The sequence below is a fragment of the Salvelinus fontinalis genome, chromosome 17, assembly GCF_029448725.1.
Source record: "Salvelinus fontinalis isolate EN_2023a chromosome 17, ASM2944872v1, whole genome shotgun sequence".
NCBI lineage: Eukaryota > Metazoa > Chordata > Actinopteri > Salmoniformes > Salmonidae > Salvelinus > Salvelinus fontinalis.
Window position 1 is genome coordinate 37,241,487 of NC_074681.1, and position 12,550 is coordinate 37,254,036.

At 43.8% G+C, this 12,550-nt stretch overlaps 1 protein-coding gene across 1 annotated transcript in view; it reads right to left on the reverse strand.

The window, feature by feature from the left end:
• Window positions 1-12,550, reverse strand: part of LOC129813512 (prostaglandin G/H synthase 2-like) — a 40,574-nt gene that overhangs the window by 3,166 nt on the left and 24,858 nt on the right. Inside the window, exon 10 of the mRNA XM_055865805.1 lies at window positions 1,110-1,136. Within this exon, the coding sequence (XP_055721780.1) occupies window positions 1,110-1,136 (27 nt within the window). The remainder of the gene's footprint in view (window positions 1-1,109; window positions 1,137-12,550) is intronic.

The window sequence follows — 12,550 nt, forward strand, 5'->3', positions numbered from 1 at the left end:
CCCGGGTTTCAACTGTACCGGGCAGATGGCAGACAGTTTGTATGACGTCGTGTCGGCGACTGATTTGCTGATGTCAACGTTGTGAACAGAGTGGCCCATGGTGGCGGTGGGGTTATGGTATGGGCAGTCATAAACTATGGACAACAAACACAATTGCATTTTATTGATGGCAATTTGAATGCACAGCAATACCGTGACGAGATCCTAAGGCCTATTGTCGTGCCATTCATCCACTGCCATCACCATGTTTCAGCATGATCATGCACAGACCCATGTCGCAAGGATCTATCTGTACACAAGTTTGGAAGCTGAAAATGTCGCAGTTCTTCTGTGGCCTACATACACACCAGTCATCTCACCCATTGAGCATGTTTGGGATGCTCTGGATTGACACGTACGACAGTGTGTTCGATCCAGCAACTTCGCACAGCCATTGAAAAGGAGACAACATTTCACAGGCCACAATCAACAGCCTGATCAACTCCATACGAAGGAGATGTGTTGCGCTGCATGAGGAAAATGGTGGTCACACCACATACTGACTGGTTTTCTGATCCACACCCCTACCTTTTATTAAAGGTATCTGTGACCAACAGATGCATATCTGTATTGTTGCGTTTATATATTTGTTCAGGTTATTTTGGTTTGTCTTGTACGTCGTCATTGTGTCCAAGGTAAACTCCCAGTACTGTAGGCTCATTTGTCCCCCAAGTTGGTATTGTCCTACAGTAAGTTACAGAATAGTCTTTAGGTATATGTACATGCACAAGCAAAGCATTTCAATGTTTCCCATGATGTTGGCATGAATTATGATTATGGGCGCCTGATGTTGTCTTGTATTGTTCTGGTGACATGACCTTGAAATGTTGAAATCCTTATCACTCTACAGAAACAGAATAGAGTAGGCCAAATGTTTTGTATCTTCTGCATCTTCTATCTTCCACGTGTATCTTCTAACATTATGGATGATCACTTCAGATTTTATCAAATCTTTCATTCATAATTTATCTTCTCCAATCCTAGTGGAGAATTACACCACATCTTTCACTGCTCTGTCAAGTAGGTTCAATATGAATTAATAATCAAACGATAGCAGCAGCAATGCTTACCTGTGTGGGTAGCTGCACTTCCTTCTTGCAGGTTAGTCTCCTTATAGTCCTGACCAGGTTTGTTGTTGCTGATGCGTAGGAATGGGTTTCGTCTGAAGACAGCTGGGGAAGGCTGTGTGGAATTAGACGTGAATTAATTATCGACATCATCATAGTGACATCTCTCCCAAGTCTTATGGTGACGTGTATAATAGGATTAGGAATTAGACCTGCTCAGAGAAGAGTATATGTGTGTGGGAGAGCGACATGGAGAGAGCAACAGAGGGGTTGTTGAGAGGTGTAGATGATTTTCTGTCAGTATGTGATGTGCACTTTTTCTCAGTGTATGTGATATGCAAGACATGCATTGTCATTCAAATCATGTTTTTGCAGTATGGGCCACATCCATTCATAATCTTCAATCTGCGGAAATTACATCATGGAGGCCGATTGTACACCGTGCAAGAACGGGACTACCTCAGATTGGCTGCGTGCCTATATCCATAGGTGTAAAAGGCTTATAGGGTCTTACAGTGTGTGTTGTGCGTCACTGGGTTGTGCGATAGGTGTAAGGACCGTGTTTCATTACTCTGGGATTAGAGCTCAGATTCAGGTGATTAAGATAAATCAAATCTGAAACCAATCATTTCAAATGACCAGAGCAGTAGTCAACACTAGGTGGAGATAAAACTCTGTAGATATGGTCAGCTAGGGGCAGGCTCGTCCATCAGTCACTCTTGCAATATCTAGAACGGAAAACAGGAAATTGTCTGGACTTTATTGCACCCAGTCTACATAAGCAAGTAGGAATCCAATAACATTCCATGCATTTTGTGAAATGGCTGATACCACAGGCATGGCATGTATATTACAAGTTGCCATTTCAAGGCATGCTTTTAGTACAAATGCAAGGCAAACAAATATTTATTTAATCACCTACAACCCTGTCAGTCAGTACCTGGCACGGTGACATACAGGATTTCTGCCTCTTGAGTTGCGAAAGATAAGAAAGTCTAGGGATGCAGGATATAGAAATCGAATTGAAACCACTGTGATGTTTTAATGGAATTTCCCAGTGTTATACTTCGTCACCCCGTCTGCCGTTAAAAAGTGAAGGTGACAGTATATGTATGTGTTACTCAGAAGTGAAAAGACACTGACTTAGATTGCAAAATGAGGGGGATGTGGGAAATGACGCTGCACCCCCCTCTCTCTGACCTCATAGCTGGGACCAGAAATCTAAACAGCCCTCACAGGTCAGGAATGTTCCACTTTTCATCACAGGGGCCCCAGGAGTGACCACAAAGACAAGCTAATTTATTGCATGAGCAGAGAATCCAAACCTCCCCCATCCTCTCCCATTAACCCCTCCACTAGGTGGCAAAAGTGTCAAGATAATATTTAAAAAAAACAGTGATTGCAGGTATAGCTGGGATAAGGTTGAACCCTGAATGCTTTATAATAGTGGTAATGAATTCTGACACACAAAATCAGCCTTGGGTGAAATGCTGAACAAAGGCACTTGTACAGCATTGCTCGGTGGGGAATGCAGAATTGAAGTTATGTCGATATCTTGTTAAGGCTTGTGATATATTTCCTTCATGTTGCTATGAGACACCTGCAGAATATGACAATAATGACTACAGAGTCAAGACCCAACTTGCCAGGGCCATGAAAGGGAAACCTTGCCACCAGTGACATAAGTCAGTCATAGAAGCCAAGGACATGTTCTCATGCATAGTTTAGAGTGTGTTCCAAAAGCATAATATCGTCAACACAGCCCCCGACTGGATACGTCACAATAGTTTATTTTCATCTTATAAACATGCTCAACCAGATACTCCTCCCTGGTTGTGTGACTGCATCACTGTTAATGTAAAGTAAGCAAACATTCTGCAAACATCTGAGAAGCACGCAGTCAGACCACATCCAGAAAGGGTTCTTACAAGGTCAAGATGGCCTGGTCCCAAAACTGTTTGTGCTCTCTTGTCAACTACTATGTTTATTGTCAGTTTACCATATGGGTTGGCAAGACAGCACAAACAGATCTGGGACCAGGCTACAATGATTGGGCCTGTTAGAACTCTCTTGCTGGCCATTGTTTTCATGTTGGGAAATTTGGGCAAACACTACCATGATTTTTTCTCTGGAAACTCGCTAAAGCATAGTTTGATTCACTCACACTCACCATGGCAACCTCGGCTTTCTAACCACACCCCCCACCCCCAATTTTAACAGTTTCCCAGAAGAGCCGACATGGACATTTTCACTTCTGCAATTTTGTGTTCAACTCCAAGCATAACACATACTGAATACAGAAAGTTGAGCGAAGAAAGACAGTCCAAACGTTAGATTTTTATAAAACATCCCCATTTCAATTCAGACTTATTGAGTCTGTGAATCACCAAGAACTACAAGATGAATCACAACTGTCTGTATGGAATAACATAACCCACTGTAACAAGGTGACATAGGTTACGAATGGTTATGAATGGTTCAAATGAGACCACATTGGCGTAAGTAGCACAACTGGCATTGGACTGGTGCATGGTGTCTATGAGTCAATGTGAACCATAACCCATAAATCTGTCACTAGCAATTAATTCACACTGTCTTGGGACCTGCTCTCTCAGACTTGGCCGCTGCCAGACTTTGCGATTGAAATCTATTGAAGAGATAATAGAAGGATTTAAATGAGCTGTTCCCTCTTTGGGACCGTGATTGATTGCATGGGTGTGTGATTAGACATTATTGGGTATCGTGGGAAACGGAGGAATCCTATATTAGAATAGAATAATTCTATATTCAGTCAGTAAGCATGTGTTTTGTTAGGCCTCTGAAAATGATTTCCCAATCATTCTTTAAATCACAGTATCACACATGCATTGCAGGGCAAAACCAATAGTTGATTTATATGATGAATTGAATCAGATTGAATTTCCTTCCTAGACCACATGATTCATACCAGGTTTTACCTAACTACCACCCAGTCACATTTATGAGAGATTCTGTTGGTTTAAACTGTTGCCCTCATGTTTGCTGTGGCTCACACAGATCCTTTAATGTGAACGGGATGCAGAGTATATGGTGGTCGAGACGATAACAATTACATCTTGCCTAAGACCAGACGTAATCCTCAGGCACAGAAATATATATATTTGACCTCAATTCAAACCAAACCCATTACTGCTGTCAAACCTGAATAACATACGTTTGCTTTATTAAAAGCAGTTGTGTGGATACTGATAAATCTGTCACTAGCAATTATTTCACACTGCCTTGGGACCTGCTCTCTCAGACGTGGACAAACGTCTACATACACACGGCAGATTGACAGATGGTTTTCATACAGGATCATTGCTTACCGGCATGTTGCTGTAATAACATCGGAAACAGATGTGGAAAAGAGGCGGGTGGAAAGTTACTATGGGGAAGCCTTCCAAAACATTGTCATCGGAAGCTAAGCACAACTCTTTGGGTTTTTCTTTCTAGCTTTCTAATAAGACTGTAGTAATATTTAATATAACAGATTTGACATATTACATCATTTTGCTAATAAATGTTCAATGAGTAAATGACCTACTTCATAATCAGATTTTAGTGGGAAGACATTGTGATTTTCTCCATAAAAAATAGCTCATTGTCCTTATACAACCCTTACTGTCATGTTGGTTACACTACGGCAGCAGGGTATTTTGGGGGGTTCTCACTCTGTCCTCTGCTCTTCCTGCAAGAAGTGACATTTATAAGATGTAAAGAAGCCCTACCTCTTTAAAGAGTATCATAAACAACTCACGGCGCCTCCGACGCCCCCCCCCCCCCCCCCCCCCCCAAAATACACTTCTCTTTCTCTTTTCCCACAAGTATTGCCTTTGCTGATGAACACTTGAGGGAAAATGTACTTGATACGATTGTGACGTGTGGTTGTCTCACCTAGCTATCTGAAGATGAACGCACTAACTCTACGTCGCTCTGGATAAGAGCGTGTGCTAAATTACTCAAATTCAAACGACAAAAAAATATATAATATTGTAAAGACACAAAATGTATACTGACATGTCTTACATGCTGTTTTCTCTTGTTGCTTGTTGTTGTCACTTTGACCCATTGTTTATGCCTGCAGCGCCATCTCATCAGGGTCACACACTCAGAGAACACATGCAGTTGTCTTGTTCAAAAAAACTGACTGCTCTGTCTTGGATAGCAACCAGTTCTTATCATTGTATCAGACTTTTCTAGGTCTCTATTCTGTTTGAACAAATTGTGTGCCGGGGTCAGTTTCAGTCTGTCTGAATGAGGACACCAGCTTGTCTTGAAAATATACAATTTGTTGATGCGCATATCTCAGATCGTAACGCATTTGAATTATATGTCCCTTCCTGGTTGATTTCCAGGATACACACATTAACCTCAAGGATTTCTTTGTTGATGTTTTGTATTGATCAGAATAGCCTGGTTACCTTACACTGTCACCATCCTGTCACCTTCTCCATACAGGTGTCTACAACAGGTGTCACTGGTGTGTGTAATTGTCATGTAACAACTGGGAATTATTCAGGCTTCTACAAACTTCGGTATGAGGAACTTGGAGATGCCTCAGCGGTGAGTGTAGCTAATACCTGTGTGAAATGTTTGTCTACACAGCCAGGCACAGTTCACACAGTTTAGTGTATGAACTGCTGGTGAACTGCTGATGATCTGATGATAGGGCCTGGGTGATTGACAGAGCGCTGCAAGGCAGTCACCCATCTCAGTGGGAATCTCTCATTCTACCTGTCTCTCTTTCACACTCTCCTTTTTTATTCTCCCTCACTGATCTTCTTTTTTTTTTTTTACAATTTACCTCTCTTTCTCACACTCACTTGCTCTCCCTTTCTCTACTTCTTTCAAACCCAGATGGGACCTTTCTATGACAGGACAAACCGCAGCTGTTGTTTTTGCCTCGTTGCGTAACTCTGTTTGGTTTCTGTGTTACCCCGTTACTCATTCAATGAACGTGAATGTTTCCTTTTCTCATTTGTAATTCCTGGTGTCACAAGTCATCAAAAGGTCTGATGTTATTTTAAATATTTTATATGATTTGATTTGATAGTTTATCAACAATACAAAACATACACATGCAAAGGATGGTCTGATGTTGTTATGATATTACTGTGGCACCTTGTATTGTCTTACTTTTTATGTTATTCCTATAGTAGGCGTGTGACCTTTGATGATTTTTTTTTACATCTGCTAACTTGTGGGAATCTCCAGCTCTTTGTGTGTCAGATGTGTGGGGTTTTGACAGGAGTCCTGTGGCCTACGTAAATGGTGTGTGATATATTCCTATGGCATCTGCATAGTGTTTTCCTAGGGTCTGGATGCAAACAGGCCTGCTGGCTTATATGGTAGTGGAAGGAAGTAGAGGGAGGTGCTTATAGTAGATAAGGGAGGATGTGCTTGCTCACTGTGTAATCAAATTCTATAATGATAGAATGATTTAATGTTTAATGTTAAATCCCTATCATTAGTCACTCCTCTAATGTCTGTCCGTGTTAATGAGACGCTAAGTAGTTGATTGGTCAGGGAGTGAATGTGTCATCATGGAAAGATTCAGTATAGGGGTGACTGAAAGTGTGTCATATGCAGAGGAGGTCCCACGCAGCCCCATTGTCAAGTACAGGTAACATAAACTGACCTTTGTGAGTCTTCTAGCGTAAATAATAACATGCACTAGCTTTAACGAGACCAGGACCGAGAAGACACGGCTGATAGTCTCTTTTACTGGGAGGTATTTCGACAAGCCAGAACTGAGATGACCAAACAGGTCGTAGAAGAATACAGCCCTTTACGCACAGGAGGACACTCATCACAAATCATAGAAGAACATAGACCCAAACCCCAGACGAGGCACTGCAATGACACAGGATAATGACCCTCCACATCCTCCAATGGAAAATGCAAGTAACTTAATAGCACACGGATAAGGAGTGAAGATGTGTATAGAGGAAGTCAACACAAAACCAGACCTAATCTGTGCCCAGGAAATACATGGCTATCACCAAGATTAAACGTTAACATAATGGGATATGAGGGGATAAGGAAGGATAGAGAGAGTGGACAAGGGGGAGGGTGTGCAACTTTTATCAAGAAAGGCCTGTCACACAGACATCTACATTTTCAATTAAGAAACGAATGTGAGTATGGAGTCTGATTGAAATAGAGGCGCTAACAGTAGTAAATATCTACAACCCCATCTACAAGCCCACCCTAGTCACACCCTGGCCTAACCAAAATAGGGAATAAAAGCCTCTCTATGGCCAGGGCATGACAGTACCCCCCCAAAGGTGCGGACTCCGGCCGCAAAACCTGACTCTATAGGGGAGGGTCCGGGTGGGCATCTAGTCACGGCGGCGGCTCCGGTGCGGGACGTAGACCCCGCTCCACCTCTGGCTCCCCCCACTTTGGTGGCACCTCTGGTGCGGGGACCCTCGTCGCCGACCCCGGACTGGGGACCCTCGCTGCAGGCCCCGGACTGGGAACCCTCGCTGCAGGCTCCGGACTGGAGACCGTCGCTGCAGGCTTCGTGTCATGAATCATCACTGGAGGCTTCGTGCCATGGATCACCACTGGAGGCTTCGTGCCATGGATCATCACTGGAGGCTTCGTGCCATGGATCATCACTGAAGGCTTCGTGCCATGGATCATCACTGGAGGCTTCGTGCCATGGATCATCACTTGAGGCTTCGTGCCATGGATCATCACTGGAGTGAGGAGACGTCTAGGCAGTCTGGTGTGTGGAGCTGCCACAGGGCTTACCAGGCTGGGGAGACATACAGGAGGCCTGGTTCTGGAAGCAGGCACAGGACTCACCAGGCTGGGGAGACATACAGGAGGCCTGGTTCTGGGAGTAGGCACCGGACACACTGGGCCGTGGAGGCGCACTGGAGGTCTCGAGCGTAGAGCCTGCACAACCCGTCCTGGCTGGATGGTTACCTTCACCCAGCAAAGGCGGGGCGCTGGCACAGGACGCACTGGGCTGTGCAGACGCACCGGAGACACAGTGCGCAGAGCTGGCGCAGGATATCCTGGGCCGTAGAGACAAAGATAAAGATAACTACCCAGAAACACCAAAGAAAAAAAGGCTGCCTAAGTATGATTCCCAATCAGAGACAACGATAGACAGCTGTCCCTGATTGAGAACCATACCCGGCCAAAACATAGAAATACAAAACATAGAAATAAAGAAACTAGAATGCCCACCCTAGTCACACCCTGGCCTAACCAAAATAGAGAATAAAAGCCTCTCTATGGCCAGGGCGTGACAATGTCTCCCATTCTCACAGACGGAGCTAGAAAAGGTGACGGGAAGCAGTAGCGTAAAAATGTGTGGTGGGGTGGGGACAATGCAAATAGTCTGGGTAGCCATTTGATTAACTGTTCAAGAGTTTTATGGCTTAGGGGTTAAAGCTGTTAAGAAGCCTTTTTGACCTAGACTTGGCACTCCGGTAACGCTTGCCGTGCGGTAGCAGAGAAAACAGTTTATGACTAGGGTGGCTGGAGTCCTTGGCAATTTTTGGGGTCTTCCTCTGACAAAGCCTGGTATAGAAGTCCAGGATGGCAGGAAGCTTGGCCCTAGTGATGTACTGGGCCGTACACACTACCCTCTGTAGTGCCTTACTGTCGGAGGCTGAGCAGTTGCCATAACAGGCGGTGATGCAACCAGTCAGGATGCTCTCGATGGTGCAGCTGTAGAACTTTGAGGACTCGTGCCAAATCTTTTCAGTCTCCTGAGGGCAAATAGGCATTGTCGTGCCCTCTTCACGACTGTCTTGGTGTGTTTGGACCATGATATTTGTTGGTGATATGGACACCACCAAGGAATTTGAAGCTCTCAACCTGCTCCACTACAGCCCTGTCGATAAGAATGGGGGCGTGCTCGGTCCTGCTTTTAATGTGGTCCACAACATCACCTTTGTCTTGATCACGTTGAGGGAGAGGTTGTTATCCTGGCACCACACTGCCAGGTCTCTGACCTCCTCCCTATGGGCTGTCTCATCGTGGTCAATGATCAGACCTACCACTGTTGTGTCGTTGGCAAACTTAATGATGGTGTTGGAGTCGTGCTTGGCCATGCAGTCATGGGTGAACAGGGAGTACAGGAGGGGACTGAACACGCACCCTTGAGGGGCCCCTGTGTTGAGGATCAGCGTGGCAGATGTGTTGTTACCTACCCTTACCACCTGGGGCGGCCCACCAAATACGCTCCTAGCGTATGAGGAATGTGTTTGCTGGCCTCATAATTGGTAGCCAGCTTGTTTGGCTAGAGTTATCCCGCTTGCAATCCCTTTAGCATTGCTTGCTAGTTTGCTGGCTAGCTTCAGAGGTTAGATGGCTAGTTAGCTAGAGTAGTTAGCTACTGCCATCAGTTGTTGTTCTGTTATTATCATATTTTGCCTGTTCCACCATTTGTAGAATGCATACTTGCATTTGAATATAGCACGGGAAAAGAGAATCCATACACACTGTGGACACGGTAGACACATTTAAATGTAGGTGTAGATGCATGACCCGTTCGGAATTCCATGATCAGAACTCTATAATCAGAATTCAAAAGCTGCATGAACTGTCAAGTCTAGACACAAAAACACAATAACCAGCAAAGGGAAAAATGCTGGAGATCTCCAGAGCCTCCTCCAACTCCAACAGCCCGACGAGGACATCTTCAAAGCATTAATACTAATACTAAATAATAGTAACATTAATAATCCAGTGATTGGTCAGGTTTGTGAATGTGTGACCTCGTCATGATTCATTATTCCCAGACAGAGTCGGCATATGGAACAGGTGGCCTAACTGGTCTTTATTTTCATGTCTCTTGTTTAGACATGATTCATCTACCACCCCCACTTCCATATTCAGCAACCCCCTCACTCAACTACAACTCCAGACTGTGGACCAACTTTACAGTGTGGGTGTTCTTAACAAGAGCCAGGAGAGTCTTTTGTCCCACTGTATGTGTCTGCGCCATAGGTCATGTTGTCTTTGGCTAAGAGTCATGCCTCCCAACATCCCATATCTTAAATCCTAAAATGAATGTGACGGGAGAGCGATCAAGCTTTCCCCTTGCACTTGGAAACACCGCTACAACAAAGAGGCATTGGTAACTGAAGTTATTCGCTGTTCTTATGTTATTCACATCCCATTCCAATAATCACCCTCCTTAGCCACGTCAGTCAGGCCTGACGATCCCTTCACATGCGAGTCTTTGTGTTTGTGTGTACACACATGCGGTCACACAGGCCTGTGTGTGTGTGTGTGTGTGTGTGTGTGTGTGTGTGTGTGTGTGTGTGTGTGTGTGTGTGTGTGTGTGTGTGTGTGTGTGTGTGTGTGTGTGTGTGTGTGTGTGTGTGTGTGTGTGTGTGTGTGTGTGTGTGTGTGTGTGTGTGTGTGTACAGTATGTTTTTCTGATTGATGACTAAGAATAATGTTTTCTTGTCAGATCCTTTACAGCTGTGATATTCAAAATGGGGACAGTAAGGTTGTCAAAGGTTAAAAAGTACAGATTATTGTATGGTACAATATACAAACATGTTTGACTAAGATAATTTGATCAGAGGGATGAAAATGTAATGAATTGAAGGTTATTTGTTGATGTAAAAATCGAAAATGTCCCTTGCACTTTGAAACACTGCTACAACAAAGAGGCATTGGTACCTGCTCCAAAGGTTTTTTGTGGTTAAAACTAACTGCTCTTGTCTTTGTGCTGCGCCGGGCAGGCCTACAGTACTCAACCATTATATTACATAGCGTTGATAAGAAGGTGGCTCCAACGTCTTAGGTAAACGACGAATAGGTTCATACAACCGTCATTGTTAGTTCAGGGTGTGAGAGAGCCTTTTGAACTCACCTTGGGGTGGCATACATCTGTCATGCTTTAGACTAAAAATATTTATCAAATGTGAAAAACGGGCCCTGGGGTTGGGAAGCCCTGGTCTAGCAGTTAATACCGCCGCGCACATACAGGGCCTATAGAAAATCTACACCCCCATGAACTTTTTTCACATTTTGTTGCCTTACAAAGTGGGATTAAAATAGATTTAATTGTAACAAAAATGTTGTCATTGATCTACGCACAATACTGCATAACGCCAAAGTGAAAAGAACATTCTATTTACAAATTAATAAAAATGAAATAACTCAAATATTGTCATTGCATAAGTATTCACCCCTTTTGTTTAGGCAATTAGTTCAGAAGTCTGTGGCTTAACAAGTCATATGAATTCAACACACTCAGTCTGTGTGAAATAATAGGGGTTGACATGATTTTTAAATGACTACCCCTTCCTCTGTCCACCATACAGTACATACAACATCTCAGTCAAATAATGTCCCTCAGTCAAATAATGAATTTCAAACACAGATTCAAGTACAAAGACAAGGGAGCTTTTTGAGAGGTTAATGAAGAAGGGCAGTGATTGGTAGATGTGTAACAATATCAAATCAAACATTGAATATATATTTAAGTATGGTCAAGATAATAATTATGCTTTGGATGATGTATTAAACCACCCAGACACATCAAAGATGCAGTTGTCCTTTTGACCTGGAGGACGGGAAAGAAACTGCTTTGGGGATTAAATCAACCACAGAGTTCAATGGCTGTTCAATGCCTTCTTCTCCGGCGCAATGGCTAAGATAGCGCCGGAGAAGAAGGCTGACGTTATACGTGTTCCTATCCAATTGTGTTTTTTTGTTTGTTTCTTTGCGTTGTTTGTAACTTATTTTTTTTACTTATTTTGTACACAACATTGCTGCTACCGTCTCTTATGACCGAAAATAACTTCTGGACATCAGAACTGCGATTACTCACCACGGACTGGCAGAATCCTTTTTTTCCTTTAGCGAGTCCGACGAGCCCAACGTGAATGACATACTGCTTTCCCGGGAACAGGCCCAGATCCCCGTCATTTGCGTGAAGAGGAGGCGGGAAAAAAGGGTCCGGAGGGCAGGCTCCCTCATGAGAATTCGTAGGCGATCAAATAAACCCCCACTTCCTTCCACTCTGCTAGCAAAGTGCAATCTTTGGGAAATAAAATCGATGACTGACGCGGAAGATTAAACTACCAACGGGGCATTCAAAACTGTACTATCTTATGCTTCACGGAGTCTTGGCTGAACGATGACATTATCAACATCAACATGGTTATACGCTGTACCGGCAGGATAGAACAGCGGCGTCTGGTAAGACAAGGGGCAGCGGACTATGTATTTTTGTCAATAACAGCTGGTGCACGATATCTAAGGAAGTCTTGAGGTTTTGCTCACCTGAGGTAGAGTATCTCATGATAAGCTGTAGACCACACTATCTACCGAGAGAGTTTCATCTGTATTTTTCATAACTGTCTACATACCACCACAGACTGCACTAAGACCGCACTCAATGAGCTGTATTCCGCCATAAGCAAACAGGAAAACGCTCA